General features: G+C 39.6%; 2 protein-coding genes across 7 annotated transcripts in view; both read right to left on the bottom strand.

The window, feature by feature from the left end:
* The window catches only part of stx1a (syntaxin 1A (brain)), an 88,576-nt gene extending 75,398 nt beyond the window's left edge, over positions 1-13,178 (bottom strand). For 3 of the 6 annotated variants that reach the window (XR_005637456.1, XM_039787129.1, XM_039787127.1), the window contains exon 1: positions 12,732-13,177. Coding sequence is in view for 5 of the 6 variants with exons in the window: in XM_039787129.1 (XP_039643063.1) it covers positions 12,732-12,761 (30 nt within the window). In the remaining variant the exon portion in view is untranslated. Of the gene's footprint in view, positions 1-12,731 lie in introns of all 6 variants that reach the window. The other 3 variants (XM_039787122.1, XM_039787113.1, XM_039787126.1) reach the window with 2 other exon arrangements.
* A 404-nt stretch (positions 13,179-13,582) lies between these two features.
* bud23 (BUD23 rRNA methyltransferase and ribosome maturation factor) lies at positions 13,583-20,666 on the bottom strand. The gene is made up of 12 exons (XM_039786899.1): positions 20,470-20,666; positions 20,092-20,129; positions 18,192-18,287; positions 16,699-16,781; positions 16,202-16,298; positions 15,997-16,093; positions 15,844-15,894; positions 15,674-15,759; positions 15,412-15,457; positions 15,250-15,311; positions 14,255-14,344; positions 13,583-14,050 (listed from the first exon to the last, which is right to left on the bottom strand). The coding sequence occupies exons 1-12, from the start codon at positions 20,515-20,517 to the stop codon at positions 13,996-13,998; spliced, it is 849 nt and encodes a 282-aa protein (XP_039642833.1). The 5' UTR covers positions 20,518-20,666; the 3' UTR covers positions 13,583-13,995.
* Between the last annotated feature and the right edge of the window lie 599 nt (positions 20,667-21,265).

Raw genomic sequence — 21,265 nt, 5'->3', positions numbered from 1 at the left:
GTGTCAGCTGCACAGAAAATACTGAGAGCATAACCAGATTTATTTTCATAATACAGCTAGGTAACATTCATTATGGATGTGTGCTCACTCATATACACACACATACTTGAACATTTGATTATTTATTCATGTTTCCCACAGTACAGTACAATACAAATATGAACAATATTTTCAAAGCCTTGCTGCTCACACAGTATGTAAATCTGCTCACGTCAATAATAAAGTAATTTGTCTAAAAAGCTTAATGATACGAAAGTGCCTGAGAAGTCAAATAAATAAAATGCCTCACATCAACCATAACTCCATACCCCCCAATGTATTTGATGGGGAGCTACATTGTCAATGCACCGTATCTTCATACAACCGTCTTGAATTTTTAGATGACATGAACGCATTCAAGTTAAGGGAACTTTACCATCTCTACCATCCATCCCATAAACGTCAATGGGTCATTAGCCTAAACCTAATTCAAACCTTAAATGGACAGTTCAACAAAATTACAAAACACATATTTTCTCACTAGCTATGCAGATAACTTTGGTTTCATTTGTCCAGAATCTGTTTCTGAGATTTCTGTTGCCCCCCCCCCTCCCCCCCCAATATAATGAAGTATAATGGGATTTAATTTGTGATGCTCACAGAGAAAATCTAACATTTTGACCAGAATCAGTGTCCTGGGTACAGACCTTGCACTGAACAGTTTTCTTAGACAAAGTCAAAGACAGCAGAGATGGGAAGTAACGAAGTACCAATACTTAATTACTGTACTCAAGTAGATTTTTCAGATATTTTTACTTTACTACTTATTTTTGTAGTGACTTTTTACTTTTACTCCTTACATTTTGAACACGAATATCAGTACTTTCTACTCCTTACATTTTACAAAATTGGCTCGTTACTTTAGTTTCACATAATTTCAGTGGAGTTGCCGTTATTATTTTTCGCGTCATCAATACCGAATTCAATCTAATTGGGTGGGAATATACGTTGCACTTGACGCACCACTACAAGACGACTCAACAGATTCGGTGGCATGCGTTCGCGGCAAATCATTGCGGCTTGATGGCGGTAACATTAGCACATAGTAGTATGGATGGCGACATGATTGAAAATGAAGAAAACGGAGATCCCAGAGATTTGGCAGACAAGCAGCAAGACATTCCCAGTCATCCTTGGCCTTATCTGAGAGTTTGAGATAGCAGGCATCAAGAATGACTCCTGGCAAATCTGCTGCGTAACTCTAAAAGTATGAGGAACTTCTTAATTAATGTATGTTTAGTAATTCATATTTTATCCTGTATTTTCTTTCCAGAAGCCATATTTGAGCACACATACATACATTTAAATGTTAAGGGGAAGATTAAAAAAGAACAACTGGATCTGTGAATTCTCACAGAATCACAATTGAATTCATATCTTGCTACTCAGTCAGAATCTTATTAACCTGTCACAATAATCATATAGGTGATGTTTTAGGCCTATTGGCAGACATCCATTTAAAATGTAGGCAATGGAATATAAAGAGCCTTTTTTCCATTTCCACTGAAGTTTCTCAGCTTACACTCTAGTAACATCTGTGTGGTCCAGGTAGCTTTGCATAAAAAAAGTTGTCATTCGCAAGGCTACTTTAACTTTTATGCTTGAAGTAAATTTCCAAGCCTGTACTTTGTTACTTTTACTTGAGTAAAGAAGTCAAATCAGTACTTCTACTTTTACCAGAGTATTTTTTAACACAAGTATTGTACTTCTACTTGAGCACGGGAAGTGAGTACTTTTGCCATCTCTGAAAAACAGCAAGGTGAATTATCCAGAGTAACTGAGACTTTGTTTCTGGAATGACATGTCGCTGTTTTAATTTTTGATGCTCTAACAAGGACAAACAAATTTCTATTCACCGCCACTGTACTGTTGCGGTGATAGAACTCTCAGAGACGGATATCACAAAACCAAATAAAACCGGCACTATCTGCACGGCGAGATACCACTAGAAGTCAGTGAAAGTGGGTGAACGGACCCTTTAGTCTAAAACCAAGTCTATCTCAAACAGCTTTTGGAAGAAGTAAAGAGAGGCCAGTGTCCTTACTTTCCAAAAATGCCAATGCTCACCCTCACAAAGACATTTAACAGCACATATAAATACAAAACCCTACTTATGAAAATAGCCATGGCTGTGCCTTCATCTGCTCCCATGCTCAAGCCCTAAGGACACTCACCACCGACAGGCTGAGAGATCTACAGTTTATATGTATCCAGGACCAGCTGGCAGTAACATCACACAGGAAAATTCATTTGCACTTTCATTTTATGCATGACGCTGATGCTTGTATCCAAAGTGACTTTTTAATTCATAAGTCACCAGAAAATCCAAACAATGACCATGATATAAGATATATATTCAATTTATCAAAATCAAATGGAGCATTGGTGATGCTGACACAGCAAAACCACAAATCAAAACACCGGTCCATAACTGATGGACTGCCCAGCTGGTCGGCTGACTGTCAACGTAAATGAGCGGCTGATGGAAGAGGAGGACACAGTGTAGGGCTATCGAGACAGCATAATTACACAACCAGGCAGCAGCGTGGGTGACAAGAGGACACAGGAAGTGATAGATTGAGCTGTTCCTTTCACATTACTGTGCTGTCTCCTCGCTGAGCAATCTTTGAAGAAAATCAACATTTGATTCAGGGCATACACTGATGTGTAAATGTCTGCAGATGTAGTCCGCTGGAAAAAAGATACATATGTATGTGCTGCATTACTTTCCCAACAAGCTCAATTGTTGCCTGTACACATTTATGCCCCTTGAGTACAGCACAACTAATTGTGGGAGAAGAAAAATTCATTCTTCTGTTTTGCAGAGACATTTGAGTTTGAATCTGGTACAACTGCAGAACACAACACTCTGCCTTCAGTATTTAATAATTATTTCAGCAACCTTAGCACTATTCACAAATGCCAAACCAGAAACAGACTTAATTGAGTTTTGTGTGACTTGTAAACACAACAACCTAATAAAGTAGAAGCAGCTTTAAAGACCGTCGACTGCCCAATTTAGAATATTTCAGCTTGGTTCCACATCTCCAAATCTGGAACCAGAAAATTCAAAATTCCTAGCAATTCAAACACATCTGGCGTCATGCTCACTGAAGGCTATAAGTGTGGATGTGATCAAGGCTCTTGAATTGACATTAATTTCTTCAATCAATGTCATAAATGTTAAGTTAACTGCTGTAATTGCTAGTGCTACCCCAGCTTCTATGTTGACTGGAAATGACATCATCAGGGCGGCTACGTCACTCACTACTGATTGGTTACGACAAAACAAAACCCATGGTCCTAAACACAAAACAGCTAACATGAACACAATATCAGACTGCAAAATTAAGTAAGACAAAATGGTGATTAATGGCGCTTTTCCATTACATGGTACCTGCTTGACTCGCCTCGACTCGCCTTTTTTGGTTTTCCATTACGAAAAAAAATACCTGGTACCTGCTAATAGGTACTTTTTTTAGTACCACCTCAGTCGAGGTTCCATGCGAGCTGAGGCGATACCAAAAGGTGACGTTTAAGCGACAGAGAGGGGTGTCCTGAACAAACCCGCCATTTTTTTTCCATCTGCAATGGAAAACGGACGCACAGTGCGTCGAGTCGAGACAGGGCGAGTAGAGTCGAGGCGAGTTGAGCAGGTACCATGTAATGGAAAAACACCATTAGTCTGATCATCAAGCTAAGAGTTTCTCAAAGTGGTCCTAGAGTCTGGAATTCAATCCATCAAATTTTGTAAACCTTTACCCCAAGACATTTCTCATTGCTAACTGCTACTATCCTTTAATTGTGAATCTCCATTAATAACGCTTACAGAGATTTAATCATCACTCTTTACAGTTTTTTTCGATTGCTAAACGACAGTGGGCACAACTGGAGTCACATGTGCAAAACGCTAACTACAGTCTGCACAGCAGCAGTTCATGTGGACCAAACTCTAGTTCGTTTTTCATTGCTTGAACACAGTTTTCAAAACTCTACACACTTATCCCATGACTTTAACCACAACGTGCACAACACTGTAGATTTACAGCACTTTGTTCAAATGCTAACACACTGCTGTCAAAACTGTTAACCACACATTCAAAACAGAATAGATTCCAGTCTGGTGCCTATCAAACACTGCTGATTGCAATTTTAGCTGAAAGCCTAAGCAGGTGTTTGTTTTAGACTAGTTAGTGAAGATGTACGGTATTTATACAGAGAAAGCTCAGAAAGCCTTTTTTGTATACAAACACCAAATAAGAATGAAACCATTATACACTGTACCGTTTGAGAGAAACAGGTAAAAGAGCAAAGATACCAATATGTCCAGGTAAGATGTCTGAGGTTATATACACAGCTATAAAAAAAAGTGAAAAACGCTATATCTTTACAATAGTAAAACTGCGTTCTTACTGTTTTTCAGAAAGTAATGGAGGTGAAAGCAATGGAAACAACATATTCATTTGTATTTAGAAATGATGCAGACATCCAATGTGATGACGAAAACTTGCAACATGATGCTGGAGAGAGGCAGGATTAGTCACACTATTCTTTGGTACTGTTATGTACCTTTAGTTTTTTTCCCCAGTAATTCCATAAATTACTAGAGACAAAATACTATATTGAATAAAACTACAGATTTTCATTCCTTCTTGTTTACCTTATGTAAAAATTGGTATGCTATACAATCTATATTTTTTCCTTAAATAAACTGTTGAGTAGTGTCAAGTCACTCAAATTATTCAAACTGTAAAGATGAAAAAGTTTGTAATTTCTGTATTGGTGTGTGATGCTAGTGTTTTTACCCTCAGTGTGTTCTGAGTGACAGTGTGTGTTATCTCAGTGAGGCTTGTGCATACTGTTTGCCTGCACTGAGCCTGTTTTGAGACGTGTGTTAAGAGTTGTGTTGCTTCGAATGTGTTTTGCAGGTGATGTGAACTGTTTAGCTCAGGTGACTGTTGGTAGTGCAGACTGTAATTTGAGTTTTGCACATGTGACTCCAGTTGTGCCCACTGTCGTTTAGCAATCGGAAAAAACTGTAAGGGCTCACATGAAAGGGCTCTTGGCTGGGTTTGCTCTGCAGGCACATCATTTTACTGTGACTTTTTATACGGGATTTTCTTTTGGATTTTTGTTCAAATAGACATACATCTAGTTCCTGCTTTGCATTCTAGTGAGAAACAGATCTGGGCCGAAGTTAACAGGGTGATTTTATCAGCCCTGCCCGCAGCGAGCGGGGTTCAGCAGTAACACAAAGAAGAAGAATGTGGGTGGGAGAAGAGATGAAGCGCTGCCATCACAGCAGCACAGAGTCAAAGTGTGTGCATGTGGAACAATTTCCTTTTTTTTCCTAACAATCCTCCTCAACGTCCTCCCCCTTTAATCATCTTCCTTTTTTCTTTCTCATTCTCCCTGTCCATCATTCTCTCGCCTCCTTCTCTCTCGCTCTCCTTCCTCCAGACTTCAGATTCACTACAGCAGCTGGCCCACACAACATGGACTTGGTTACCTTTGTCTCGCTCATCCCCCTCACGCCTTCACTTTGCGTTTCTCTTTTCTTCTTTAACATCTCATTATCCTTCCTCGAGACCAATTTATCCAACCAAACTTACACTTTAGATGATTTTATGTTGTGTCTGTCTTATTATTACCTGGTCCTGAGAGAAATGTCTTGTTCTACTGTGTATTATTAATTATGGAATGACAAATAAACTTTCCTCATGCAATTCTCTTCCTCCTGGGTTTATCTTTTTCCCACATTGTATCCCTCTTTTGCTCTTCCTTCCATTTTCCTCGATGTCTTTCATCCCTCTCTGCCCTCTGCCTCCCTCACATCTTTCTAACCTATTACAATGTAATTACCACAATGATGACATTTAAACACGCCTAAATACAAATTTACAAACTGCCACACAATGAAAGGTTAAATAATGACTTTTGATGCGATAATAGCGCGTCTTTTCACAAATCAGCGATAATCGATTTTAGGCCAGAAATCAAAGGTCTGCAGCTGCCAGTTCTCCCACAGATAACTCTTTCTGCTAGGGACCCAGAAGAGACGACTGACCTTTTAGACTAAATAGTGGATGCTTACTTCCATTTTGGCTTGTTAGCACATAATTGGCCAATGGGTATGGATATGAATACATAAATGACATGCTGTTGAGGATTTTCATACACAAACTGTTCTGCCCCGGGCACGTGTGTAGGCAGTTGCGGGTGCTCGGTCAGTGTTCAGCTAGTGTATATCCTTGACTTCTAGGATTGATCCGGTGCCGCAGGAAATTCCGCCGGATGCATACATATTCGCAGATTTCTGTTTCTTTCCTCTTTCTTTTTTGTTGGAATTTTAAACTCCGGTGGATTTATGAGGACTATGGTTAACTGCTCCTCAGATCTCTGCAGGGTAAATCCAGACAGCTAGCTAGACTATCGGTCCATGACGATTGTGATTGGTTTAAAGAAATGCCAATAAACAAGAGCAGCGCTGCCCATGAGGATTGTGATTGGTTTAAAGAAATGCCAATAAACAAGAGCAGCGCTGCCCATGAGGATTGTGATTGGTTTAAAGAAATGCCAATAAACAAGAGCACGTTTTTCTCCCATCCCAGAATGCTGTGTGGCGTAGCCAGACCCTCCTCCGCTCCGCAGAGTGTGGATGGTCTGGCAAAGCGAGACTAGTGTTCAGCCTTGCAGGAGTGGGTGAGAAAATGCCATAAAGCTTCAGTTGAACTTTAATGACAGATCACAGGCAGGGAAAAGAGATGTGCTGTCACCACATATGCCATGGCTTTTCCCACCCCCAGTTCCTTCTCCCTATTCCCCTGTGGGGTATATTCAGAGTGCCTCGCTGACCATGAAGGATTATGACAGCACCAGTGCACCACTAACACAATTATATCGTAGATATGGGGGAAATGTAACAGAGTGAGGAGGATGTCAAGGAATGGCAGCATGTAGAAAAAGAATCATCGCAGTAAGAGGGACAGATGAAAGCGCTGTAGGATGAGAAGTGCAGAGAAAAGCCAAGAAAAAAATATCAGAAAACAGAGGTGGAAAGAGGCAGAGAGAAAAAAAAACTAAATATTGTTTTCATCATTGAGTAATTTTCTTGATTCATTTATTGTTTTATTTTTAAAATGTCGGAAAATAGTATTTAATCACAATTTCCTAAAGCCCAAAGTAATGTCTTAAAAAATGCTTGTTTTGTCTGACAAACACTCCAAAACTTAAAAGATATTCAGTTTTCTATCACATAAGAAAAACAAAAGCAGAAAATCCTCACATATCAGAAGGTGGAACTGGGAAAATGTTTTTGCTTAAAAATGCCTTCAATAATTAATCAATTATCAAAGTCGCTGCAGATTAATAGTCTGTCAATTGACTAAACGTAAAAAACATCATCAGTTGTTTTAGCAAATAGCTACAGTAGGAAGTATGATTCTTGTGCATAAGGAAGTGAGAAGGAAATAGTGTGACTAGCTGTTAGCCACAAAGGTCGCAGAGGAAGAATTTTGGAGTCCATGGATGGGTCAACCAAATGCCAAACTCCAGTCAAAATTGACTTCTTTTAACCATGTTTTCAGCCTCAAAAGGCAAAGCTCTAAAAGGCCACTGTACGGTACCTGCTCAGCATCAAACAGCAGACAGACCAACTATCTGGTGAACATAGTGGAGCGTTCTCTCAGGAATTAGTAGACCAAATCCAGAACTAAATCCAGCTATCTGCTGGATGTGTAGAGAAATAAAACATTAACATAACAAGTTTGCCATATCAACTATAATAAATTGATTTAAACCAAACCATGATCTTGTCCTAACAAAGTAATTTTGTGGTTTGTAACAGTTTTGGTGGGAACGGACAAATTATGTCCAGCTGATCGAACCATCAGGTCAGAAAACACCCATATGTCCTTCTGCGGGGCAACTCATGTCAAGTAATGTATTATAGTATAGTAAAGTAATGTATTTGGTTGTTTACTTTGGAGGTCTTGTTAGTTAAAAGAATCTGTTTGGCCTCACATGGAGAAGATGAAGCATATTATTATTATTATGAAAGATTATCACCCAACAAAGGCAGACAGAGCTACTGATGGGGGCCTGATGAAGTCAGTTCATAGCCTTAATCTCCAACAATTATCTAAGATAAAAGGCGTTATCTGCACTGCTAAAGAACCACTCTGCTGCCATTGATTATGAGATTATGTAAAAAGGGAGGTCTGCACATTACAAATTCAATTTTAGCAGCGCTAACAAAGATGACCCAAAGCTAATTCTCCCACTGCAGATGGGGAAAGTTGATTACAGAATCGTCTTTTATTTATTATCAGGATATACATTAGCTGATGCCTCAGGAGCTTCTACTCTTTATGAGAAGCACGAGAATAAGCAACAAGATTTTACCACACGTCAACACTATAAAACCCATCAGCAGATGTTGATTTCAAGGAACGCTCACAGGTAGAAGACAGCTCAAGAAACTAACATAAATACGAGCCATTATTTCATGCTTCATTGGATAAGGATAATGTATGTAACTATTAGCAGCTGATATTGGAATTGTCACCTAATTTGCAAAGACAGACACGTTTCTGGTGAATTTCCAGAGGGGTCACACTCATTTGACAGCTAAGTAATGCAATTATGCAGCCTCTATGTGTAGAATAATGTGTGTATGCATGTGCCTTTCTTAATAGCAAGAATATAGGATTGATGACAGCGCATTTTGCAGAGGCTTGAAACTTTGAATGAGGACCAATAAAACCTCTGACCCTTGTGACTCAGTGTTCGATTTAACAGCAACCAACGTGGCTTTGTTCCCACACTGTTATTTGTGTCACTGACAAAGTGTTAGCAGCCAAGATCAGGTCGTGGAAAAAAGAAAAAGAGGTGATGGCATGGAATAAAGTGGAATAAAGGTGAGATGGATGTGAGGAGAAAAAAAGAGAAAGGATAATGAAAAGAAACAAGAGTCAAAGACACACAGAGCGCCTGAGTCGGTGCTCCACATCCATCCTGTTAGTTAATGTGTCACTCTAACGCCAAACAGGCAGTGACAGTGAGTACTCCTGCCATGCACACACACAAAGAGCTGCCTGAACCAATACTAACACTGACTAACAAAGCTGCAAAGAGAGGGCAGAAGGGAGAAAGAAAAGTAAAAGGGAGGACAGGAAGCCATCTGATAAATCACTGATAGGAAAAGAGCAAAGAGCAATAATGGAGGAACTCACCATTACTGAGGGGATAAAAGAAAAGTGAGGGTTATTATTAAAAAGAGACGGAGATGGGAAAAGAGGCAGATATGGTCAATCAAACAACAAGACATGAAGAAAAAAACGACGCTGAGCTGATAAAACGTCGGCTGATAAACAATCACATTTGATTGATTACAGTTCCTCCGGTGTGTGAAATCTGTAATAACCTCATCCTTATGTTTCCACCTTAGGTTTCAGAGCTTGAAGACAGCTGACGAACGCATCTTATCTGCGCCATCTGTCATTAAATCAATGCTTGGCCGACTGGGAGTGTATGACCATTTCAGTTATTGAGACTGACAGTTTATAGGCAGCAAGCTAATGAGCTACTGGAGGAGCAGAGTCGTACACAGGTGTCGAGCTCATATAGCTATGCGCATATGGGCAATGTTGGAGCAGAACCTGCACTCTCACACAAATATGAGCAAAACTCAATTCCCTGCCAAAATGACACATAAGCAGTAAGCACATGGGTGAGTAAACTAGCAGTGTGAAAACACACACAGAGACACTGAATCTGTAAAGCTCAGTCTTCTGGGTTGTAGGTGAAAATTAACACTTGTGTGATATCTTTGTAATATGTTATTTGGAGTGACATTATTTCACCAATTTTAGCAATTAGCAAAACGTAGCACAAAACGAATATTTTCACATGAGGAGGACAACATTAAACTTTAAGAAGATTAACAAATCCAAATTGAACAAATATGGTAAAAAAAAAAAAATAGAGATGCAACAATCCAATGATAAGCATCAGCTCTGATATTGGCCAGATGTCTCCATCAACAATAAATACAGTTTCCTTGTCAATGTCATTATAAAATGTAATGTTTCCACTGTCACCATTAGGTTCATTAAGTCGCAGGTGAGGACTCAGTATCAGGAGAGAAAAAGTTGCATCGGTGCATTTCTTCTTAAAATCTAACATTCATGTCAAGAAAGCCTCGGTACTAGATTTTGTGTTTCTTTGGCCCTTCACAAGACACCAGTTTACCTGTACAGGAGCTGTTTCCCAGCAACAAAGTTCCCAGGATCATGGGGCATCTAAATCTAATTCTTGGAGGGACTCCAAATCTTATTCAAAACTATTACAACTACACAATGGAGATAGAAAATGTAGTGCAAGGCTGCAACTGCACGACCTATTTCTTGCCAAAAATGTATCCAAATACTAAATGTTTGTACATTTATTTTTTTTATTTAATGACAATATTTCCAGAACAGCTGCCAACTTTTCCATCTTGAAAATCTGAAGCAAAGATCAATGACAGCCCAGCAAGGTATGTGAAAGCAGCAAGAGGTGGGTTTGTCAGCTTTAGGGTTTAAGATGATGATGAAATAACTGCAAATTATCTATGCTATTTGACCGTTCTATTTAATGCAACCTTAGCAAATCCCAGCAGGTTCATTTGCACAAGTTACAGCATTTCTCCAAATTGAAGCTAGAACTCAAAATTGTTTGTTCCCTATAGCTGAAACAACTAAATAAAACATACATAAACTTATCGATCCTTTAGCAAGCAAATCTGACTAAATTAGCTGGTTCCAGCTTCTCAAATGTAAGCATTTGCTACTTGTCACGGTCACTTAAATATCTTTGAATTTGTACTATTGGTTGAATGGATGTGATTCTGGGAACTTGTTACTGGCATTTATCTGGTACAATATATATCTTTTAAAAAAATGCAGATTGAACAATATTGAACATACTTAGTTGCAGGGAGTCCTAGTGCATTGCACACTAGTTCAGAGCTTTTATACGACCACACATGTATCCAACACTGTGGTGTTGTAATGTGCTGCTTAGACCCACAGACATCTGCACGAGTCAAGAAAATGCATCAATATGAGGCTGCAAATGGAAAACAATATCACTCTAGTGCTGATGGGAAATAACAGTCTGTGACATGCAATTTACTTCAATTTTATTTGGTCTGGATTGTCTGAAATAGGTCTGGCTGAGGCCGCTCCAGCTTCCATTTCTCAGAAGATGAAGGTTATGATCAAAAATAAAAATCACCAGCTGACATTCCATTGCTCTAAATCCTGAACAATATGGTTGAATTTGTGTTTCTCACTGAAGCTGGTGAGAACGATTAAGGCTCTCTCTCTCTTAATTGTACAACTGCATCATCCAATATTGCGAGGAGGCAGGCTGGAGACGCGCCTCTCTCAAACCCACGCGCGCGCGCGCGCACACGCGGCAGGATGTCTCTAGAGGCCAATTCATAGCTAGATCTTCACTGAAAACTGGGAGTCGTAAATTGTTCTCTCCCCTCTCCTCAGTTAAACTGCCAATTACCCAGATCTGACAAGGCCACTTTACTATCACAGCACACGTGCGCGCACACGCACACACACACCAAAAACCAGTTATATGCTATATCCTTAACTAGTATATTTAAAAACGTAGAATAAAGATTTTTAAGGCTCTACTTTTATGATTAATCTCTCCTATGATTACTCTCTCAACATACACACAGCTTTATAAACTGCAGTAGAACTGTAAGGATAAGACAAAACATTGTTGGTTGTTAAGGTTTTTCTATTTTTTGTTTTAATAACCCGCAGAGGGCGGAATGGGCGAGCTGGGACCAATTTCAAATCACACACCCATAGTTGGCCATATCGATCTCACACACACACACACACACACAGACACAGACACACACACACACACACACACACACACACACACACACACACACACACACACACACACACACACACGCGAAATGGAAGATGAACAGATGTTCAGTGTGTATGAATATGGCAGGGTGGTTCCCATTTTGCTGTCATACCGGGTTATTTCTATGAGTGTGTGGTGGTGTATTAGAGTCCAAACATTTTTCAGTGAGTGTAGTGTACTGTATATAACAGTAGTGTTTCTAAAACATGGTTTCAAGGTCCATCCGTCTGGTGCTGGTTCTGTATTCAAGCTTATCATATCAATAACCTGTGGATTAGATATGCTGTTAATATAGGAGTTCACCCTGAAGTAATTCCGAAAATGCTCAAATTGAAGATTGCATTAAAGTTATTGAACCTATGGAGTTTAAATACCATTAAATACAAAGTAATCTCCCTCTTGAGTCCCAGAGATTTAATAACCCTGGCTATAGTCTATGCTTATAGAATAAGCAGGCAGGATCAAAGTGATTTTTCGTTTGGAGAATAAGGAGAAAACTACTTCATATCAGCTTCTTCACCCTCACAGTATTGCTTGGGAGCAATATGCGCCTGTTGCTTGTGATAAAACCACATTATTCCAGCCTCCATCAGACCCCCGAGAGTCACAACTGTTGCTCAATCAGCGAACGCCGCTCTGTGGACCTGTGCTGTCTGAAGACGCTTTTATAAAAGGCTAATCTAAGGGTCATCGATTCACAGAACAGGTGAACGATGACAATTTAAAAGAATCAATCAGTAACTTACATGTTTAAGTTCTTGCATGCGGTCCTTCATGGCTCCGGTAAATCACTCGTATTCCTCCAGTTCCCGATGTCTTCTGGCTGTGTGTGGTGATGGAGCGGCGGGGCGGAGACCGACAGGAGGATGCGAGACCGACCGAGGCGAAGGTGCGCGTCTGGCGGAGGCGACAGGCGGTGATTTTCCCCTTTTGGTTTGGATGGTGGGACCACTTTACGGAGCCGGGTGACGCGCACTAAAAGGTGAGGCGAGGCCTTCCGCCGTTAACCCATTACACACCTTCAACTTCCTCTTCAATCCGCACTAATTGATCTTTCTTTTTATATGGCCCTCCTCTCCAAGTTTCCTTTTGTTCCGTTAGTCAGTCTGACATATCGAAGGCTAGACTGACAAGAAGAGAGCCCCTCAGAGAGTGTGGCTGAGCGGCGACACAGGGTTGGATTGGATTATCGATTGAGTAGGTTCAGAGATAACGCCCAGGTGGCTCCCATTGTGCCAAAGCGCACAGCGACCTCTGTCGGCTACACATGATGCACACTGATACTGGGAGCAGCAAAATATCTCGAAATGAATTTGTATATAATACACGAGCGACTTAGAAATGTGTCATACATTTGCTTGTACAGCTGCATAATAAAATATAAATAAGTTCCTTTAGTTTTCTTTTTTGCGATGCCTGCATATGTCCATTGATTTAAAATTGTATCAATTAATTTAGTGTGTTGTTTTTTTTACTTAAGAGCCATTTTGATTACATTATAAACAGTAGACATGTCTTTATTAAATTACACAGGTCTTTTATGTACTATTGGACTGTTAATAACAGTCTACATAAAATGAAATACAATGTGTGATAGTTGCAGCTGCAATTTGTCATTTTATTCCATTTTAAAGTTCATTTAGTTACATTTTCCCATTATGACTCCCGTTTCTTTAACCTTCTGAAACGCCATGAACAATAAGTTTGTCCGGGGACAACACATAAATCTGCATGTATCATTTATTCATGAAAAGTACAAATGTCTGTCTATGTGTACTTCGTATCTTCCAGCCAACATGAACATGGAAAGTGCAATCTTACTACCATTTGTCAGAAGAAAAACAAAAACACTCAACCAAAAGGAAATGATTGGCCATTATAGCATTTTACTCTTTCATCTCATCCACTTGAATTTAAGAGTTAGAAGTCCAAACCCTCTTCAGTTCGAGGGCTGAATGTGTGTGGGGTGGTACTGACAAGAGCTAATGAAGGCTCAGCTGCATGAGTCAGTTAGAAATTAGGTCTTCTCTGACGTCCAGTGTATTTTGTGTCGGCTCGAACCTCCCTGCAGGCCAACAAACATACAGCAGAGAGAGAGGAGGCGTCAGCAAGTGTTACAGAATACAGCTCATCAAGAGGTGATTCAGTTGAAGCTAAACTTAAGTATATTACATTATTTAGAGCATGAATATTTCAGCACAAGATAAAAAAAATAAAAGAAATCCAATAGTTTGTCCTGAAAGAGTTTAAAACACTGTCCTGTACATACCGTCCCTGCCTTCTCCTCCTCTCTTTCTTCTCAAAGATCCAATCTCGCCCCTTCTTCGCCGATTTCCCCTTCATGTTTTTGAACCGACATCTTCACAAAGAAATAGTGTGGCTGATGAGCTTATTTAAAATGCACCTTGTTCTTTGTGACAAACCACCCAAAAACTCCTCGCCTCTGATGCTAAATATTTCACTCACACATGCAGTCTCTCTGTGTAACCGGGAGGGGCAACTGGAACATCTTTGTGTATAAGGGAGGAAAAGCTGCCTGACAGGGTTTTTAGTCAGGCAGGACAACGACCCTTTTGAGATTCCTCTCGGTCTTCTGGCTTCATCAAGGCAAGTATGACTGAACCTGCACTTATCGAAGCCGAGACCTGTTTGCAAATGGCTGTTTTAATACAAATCAATAAAGAAACTAGGGATTGTCCTAGTCAGAGTGAAGTAGGGCTGCAACTCACAATTTCCTTGATTACTCGTTGACCATAAAATGTAAAAACCAAAGAGTGAAAATGGTGATCACAATTTCCCAGAGGCCAATATTTAAAGTGTGTTGTCCAGCTAACAGTCCAAAACCAAAATAATATTCAGTATACCATCATAGAAGATAAAGAAAATCAGCAAAGCTGAGACCAGCAAATGTTAGGCATTACAAAAGAAGGACCCAAACAACTAACTAAAAAAATTATTTTCAAACAATTACTTAAAATGTATGCGTGTTAAAATCCTATACTTTTGAGGTATCTACAAAATGCCACATGCAAATTGTCAGCAGTAAGCACATTAAGAACAACTAAATATTTTAACAATTGGCGCTCAGATGGCCTCGGGCTGCATCTCATCACATTGCATCTTTCTGAATAAAAAACACACCAAACAAACAAATCAATCCAGATAAACTCTGGTGACTGAAATAAACTCTGCTACTCCCAACCATGTAAGTAGTTTCATCAAACTCTCATAATTCCAGTGTCTGCCTGCTGTGAATATATTTACCTCTGTCCTGAATACTGGACCTGGTTTGAAACAGCTCTGTCTGACGTTTCTGTTCCCAATCCCTGAGAAGAAAGAACAAAAAAAACAAAAAAGAGAGATCAATATTGTAGCTAAAATGAAACACAAACTTCCCCAATATCCACTAACTCCTTTGTTTCTTACTTTGGGAAGGGCTCCTGTTACTCCAGCAAACAGACACAGGAAGAACCTGGAAACAGAGAGTAAATCAGGCCAACCATGTAATAATTCATCACGAGGCTAATGTGACAAACAGTCGGGTCAATATAAATGTCATCATGTTCTAATTAGCCTTGTGTTGCAAGTACACTGTTGCTTATTTCACAGGCCATTAAGAAGGAATGAATTGCAGAAGGCTGCAGCTGACCATGTCAAAATAAAAGCCCAGCCTCTGAGAGGTACTGACTTTTTAGCCTTGCTGCTGTTGGGGTAATCCACCACCATGCCTCCACCGAAACCTGCCCTCATGGCCTGCGTCGTAATCAGCTCAAGCTATAGAGGGGGGAGAAGAAGACTGAAGGTAAGTAAAGGAATCGGCAGAAAACATCAGATTTTACATCCACAACTTTATTTCACCTGTTCTGAGTTCTCTGGATAAAGCTGGAAAACCGCACGTGCACCTCTTGACTAAAAGACAAAGAGCAAGGAGATGCTAGCAAAGGTCTTCATCGTAAAATATGGCATCTATCTGGATGTTTGGAAAGACAAACAAGAGTGATAAAACCTTACCAGAGAAGAGTAGAGAGTACTAAAGAAGGTGTAGAGTCTCTTAGGAGGACTATGTGTCCTCTTGTCGGCATTACAGAGCCACTGCAGAGCAGAAATACTGACACGGTAGAACGCAAAATGTACATGAAAAACTGAGTTAGAAATGATTCAAAATCAAATTCAAAAACCTTGTATTTTTGTAACATAAGCATGCTTTGTTCTTCACCTGATGCAGCCATCGAAGGTGCCGGGTCGGAAAGGCATCCCCTGGCCCATGTCCCCCACTAAAAGGTCTCCCTCTACTTCTCTGTCCAGTGCAACATCTGTCACAGGCAAGACGGAATTTGATCAATGTTTCAGAAATGTATCCACAGCCTCCTTTTAAAGTAAATGAATCAATAAACAAATGAACCAAACCTAAAAAATACATGAGAAATCATATAATTATTTTTGTGCCAAAGTTAAAATGTCACCCAGAGGGATAAGACAGAAACCTCTGATACTTGACTTAAAAGATTGTATATAAATATGAACAAACAAAACAAATATAGCCCGGATGAAGGCAGGAAAGGATATGCAAAGCCAAACAAGTGCCTGGAACTTTATTCTTTGAATAAACTATGAATTTGTCTGATTTAAAAGTATAATATCACAATATCGATAACATACTGGTACATCATCCACCTCTTGCTTCTTGTTTAAATGTAACGGTGACAAACTAACCCAGCATTGCGGTGCTGATGTCAACTCCAACCCAGTAGTGTCCCTCCTCTGACAGGAAGTCTCCACTGAGACCAGAGCCGCACCTGAGAGACAGAGGACAGACAGTCACCCGAGTCCTTCACATCACAAACACACAAGATTACTGTATTGTTCCAGATCTTACAATGGGTTCGATTACAAAAAAAAAAAAAAAAAAAAGGTCTTATGTGCCACACTGGTGACATGCAGATAGCCTGGCTCAGCCCTCCTACGTACTTCCGCTCAATTTTCATTTTCCTTCAGTACATATAGCGACACACCAAAGCGAAAAAAAAAACAATATCTATAGAAAAAACAATATCTATACGTAGGGATGCACCGAATATTCGGCCACCGAAAATTTTCGGTTTTCGGCCGAAATACTTTTATCACCGAAACAATACGGCCGAATGTTGTGATGACGCAAACAGAAACCGCGACCTGCACGTGTGTCAGTACCCGTTCCACCTGCAAAGCGTCTCCGAAGCAAAGAGGTTGAGCCGGACCACGGAGTGAAAACAATGAAAAGTACGCTCTTAGAGTCTGTCAGCACACGTTTCAGTGAGATCTATTCGGATCCTCTGCACTTCATCGCGACTGTACTTGATCCGCGTTATAAAGACCATTACTTGGATGCGGAAATAAAGCTGGGCGCACGAGAAATGATCCAGGCCACGATGGATGCGGAGAACCCGCATGGAGACGGAGCAGCAGCCAGCGCAGGAGGAGATCAGAGCGCAGAAAAAAAGACTTGTCTCTCTGCACCAGATGAGGGGCATATGCACCCTCGTTGTCTGATATGTTCAGTGAAATCTGCAAGATGAGTGCCTCAAATAATAATAATGATAATAATAATAATCCTCTTTTTCGGTTTTGGCCAAGAATTTTCATTCCCTAATCTATAGTGTTATTTTTTTCATCTACAAATTAGAGTACATTCAGAATGTTAAAGTACATATCATCACGATAAAGATCGATTACTAATGAAGCAAAGTGCAGCCGAAGTCAAAGTTTGATTGATGTCTTCAGTGATGTAACAATACACAATGTGCATCCTATTTAGACAATGGCTAATTTAATTTATACTGTTTATTGATCAGATTTATTGAAATTACAATTTACACTCTGTTAGAAATCACTACACACAGGCCTGAAATAAACACAGACATGCTCAGGACCTATTCATGCACAAATGGAGAGATGTCAGAGGTTGGGGGTACGGTTCCTTGCTCAAGAACACCTGGCCCAGGAGCAGTGAACTGGCATCTCTCCAGCTACCAATCCACACTCTGTACTTTTGTCCGTACTGGGACTTGAACCAGCGACCCTCCGGTTCCCAACCCAAGTCCCTACTGACTGAGCTACTGCCACCCCAAAACTAACAGTGACCTCATTCATTTTAAGCTCAACAGAAAGAAAAAAAAGTGTATAATTTCAAGTTAAGGATGCAAAGACAGTCAGTGTCACTCCCTCACCCCACATCTAGCAGGAAGCATGGCTGTCCCTCTGGCAGGTTTAAAAGCTCTACAGCTCTCTCGGACATCTGGGTCTGGATCTCAATCATTCGAGAGCTGTGAAGCAACAAAACACACACAGATATAAGTTACACTGTTATATGGGACTTCTGGCAACGGAAATACATTATGAAAGAAACAAGTTCAACCTTTAATAACCCTTGTGATGCCTTCGGATCTAATTGACCCATTTTACATTTTTGTTTTATATCAGAAAATATGGGACATAAAAATAAGCGCTGAAAATGTGTAGAAGAAAAATTTAGCAGGGACAGGGATTTATTTATCTTTTAATCTAAAAAGGGAAAATCCAATTAAAGCAGAATTTTAAATATTGGTATACCAATGAATTTGAAGTGTATAGCAATGTATGCACTACAACCACAGACAATTCTCTCCTTAAGTTGGAAAGGGAGTTGATTATGTGGTACATTTGAATTAGTGACTTACTGACTAACTTTGCATGCTTTCATTTAGAGGTGTTGAAATTAATCAAATAATCGATGCATCGTGATGCGGACACGGACGATGCTGCATCGATGCGGTGGCCGACCATAATCGATTATATGAGGTCGCTCGTTAATTTCCCAGCCGCGGCATAAACCTTCAAATGAAAAATAACATTCTCAGTAGCCTAACCCGTTTCTCACACACACACACACAGACACACAAACATGCAAAACGGCTGAGCAGAGACATGAGGAGGAGAGTGCGAGAGAATCGCAAATCGAGAAGAGGACAGAAAACACTGAGATATCGAGAGACACTAGAATAGTGAGCTTGGAGAAGATCTAAGTGGAGTAACGAAGCCGAAGAGGTGTAGCTACACTACGGCACTTTTCTTGTCTAACAGCAGTGGTTTAGAACAAACGTTGTGCTAGTGTGCCTGGCTAAAGTTGGAGCCCACGGCGGAGAGCCGCTAATTCGGAGGACGCTAATTTCGGACCGGAGAGGATGACTAGAGGTTTCCCTGCTGAAGAGGACTCTGGTTACTGGTTTTCATTTTCGTGTTTGAGCTGTGTTTCTTGGACTAACTATAAGTTGGATTTCTGTGTGTTTGCTTCACTGAAGATAACGTCCTGTCGGACGCATCGCAAACGAGAGCCATCAAGCCTGCAACTTTTCCCCTCTTGGCGTGTGTGTGTGTGTGTGTGTGTGTGTGTGTTGTAACAGTGGTTTAATAGGGTTTGAGTAAGTTTTACATTGGAACTGCTTTAAGGAGGAATAATTTTGTGTAGCTGGAGTGTTTTAAGTGGAAACTGATAGAGAAACGGGTAAAGGAGTAGTTGTGTGTAATATCATTTGAAGAAATATTGCAGTTAGAATATTTGAAGGGTGTGATTTGTGTTATATGTTGTTGTTTTTTTGTTATTCAATCTAACGGCTAAATATTATTTGTAGATTTAAGTTATCGTTCAATAAACAATACCTTTTTTGTTAAAGAGTGGTCTGGGGTCAGTTATTCCAATACAGCACAATAGATTTGCAGGTTAAAAAGTAGGGTGGTATATGTATATATATAGGTCAACTTTCATGGTAGCTACCTTAAAGAAACAAACCCAAACACCTCATCATTCCAGTCTAAAGTTACTTATTGCAGCTTGGGTATTGCACCAAATATCCTATATGGCTTTAATAGAAAAATGTTTTTGATGCATCGTGATATCGATTCGAAGACATGATAATCGTAATCGAATTTTCACACCTCTACTTTAATTGCATGTTCAGTCCAAATTAGTTTTATGCCAGTGCTTTAAGCAGTGAATAAAATAGTGTCCTCAGTAAAATCATCATTGTAAAATGGTAAATTTCCCCTACAAACAGGGACAGGAAGCTATTCATAAGTAACACCCAGACTCACTTTTGAGAGTATTTCTTTGCTTCGGCTTCATTGTAGAACTGCGGGGATGAGAGCACATCAATAACAAATAACACGTCAATAAAACAACAGTTCACGACATTAGTCTGTCAGCTGACTAGCCCCAGTTTGTGCCTCTCGTGTATCTTACGTTACATTTTTCATTACATCACATTTATGCATCAAAACATGGGACACAAAGTAACAAACTAGAGCTAATTACAATAATGAAAAAGAAGCCATTAATTAGCCTATGATCCAGTCAGCGTTAACTCAGTTGCCTTTTAAAATGCTGCTACATTATATCCAGGGGACCTTTAAAAACAAACAGGACTACTGTTAGCCTAGCAGCTAAAAACTAGAACACAAAGCGCCACTGACCACATCTGGAGGAGCTGAGTGTTCCGGCCGCCGACAGCTGGAGGTCATGGTTGGTTGTCCTTGTGTTTGTGTGCCGGTATCTGAAGGTGAAGGGTTATTTTGTAATATCAGTTCATAAACAAGCTAAAAGCATTGCGATAGCCGACGGTCCACACGTGAAGAACACTGACGTCACTTGCAAGCGACGTAAGTATTTCATCGTCGAGTTTAATAAAGGCAACCCAGGTAAAACAGAAGCTTATATCGCCACCTACTGGGTAGATATGAAATAAAATATAGAAATTCTTTAATATAAATTAAAAATACTGTATTATTGTAATGCGAAAAGATATCGTCCTCACATAAACTCTTTAGAGTTTATTCTTTGTTATTTTTTATCAACCTAATACACATTTTAATAACAATATATATTTGTTGTAAAACCTAGATAAATAAAATGAATAATAAATTAAATATAATAATAATAATAATAATAATAATACTACAATATATCATTATTTAATAATATATTTATATTGACAAACAAACCGCGGATATCACACAATATAGGCTACTGCCATCTTTTTAGAGTGTTTAAAAAAGGTGTCCTTTTATGGCCATAATTACTAAATACACCTTCATTACACTCAAAATTGAATATAATTATCAAAAACATATCACAGTTTTAAAATCAACCACTTTAATTTTTGGAAGTAAAGGGAACACCAAAAATTGTTTTTTTTGGGGGGGGGAAATGACTGTAACGATTTATTGTTTACTGCCAAAGCAGATCTTGAAAGCGTATTGTAGAGACTGT

This window comes from Perca fluviatilis, chromosome 2, assembly GCF_010015445.1.
Source record: "Perca fluviatilis chromosome 2, GENO_Pfluv_1.0, whole genome shotgun sequence".
Lineage (NCBI taxonomy): Eukaryota > Metazoa > Chordata > Actinopteri > Perciformes > Percidae > Perca > Perca fluviatilis.
The sequence above is the reverse complement of the archived record's forward strand: the minus strand, read 5'-3'. Positions and strand labels throughout refer to the sequence as shown.

Excerpts from the sequence above, each read along its gene's own strand:
- bud23 (XM_039786899.1), bottom strand. The coding sequence starts at position 20,517 with ATGACCTCCAGCTGTCGGCGGCCGGAACACTCAGCTCCTCCAGATGTG. Across the intron at positions 15,895-15,996 it reads GTACTCTCTACTCTTCTCTG|TCAAGAGGTGCACGTGCGGT; the intron begins GTAAGGTTTTAT and ends TTTGTCTTTTAG. Across the intron at positions 14,345-15,249 it reads GTCCAGTATTCAGGACAGAG|ATGTCGGTTCAAAAACATGA; the intron begins GTAAATATATTC and ends TTCTTTGTGAAG.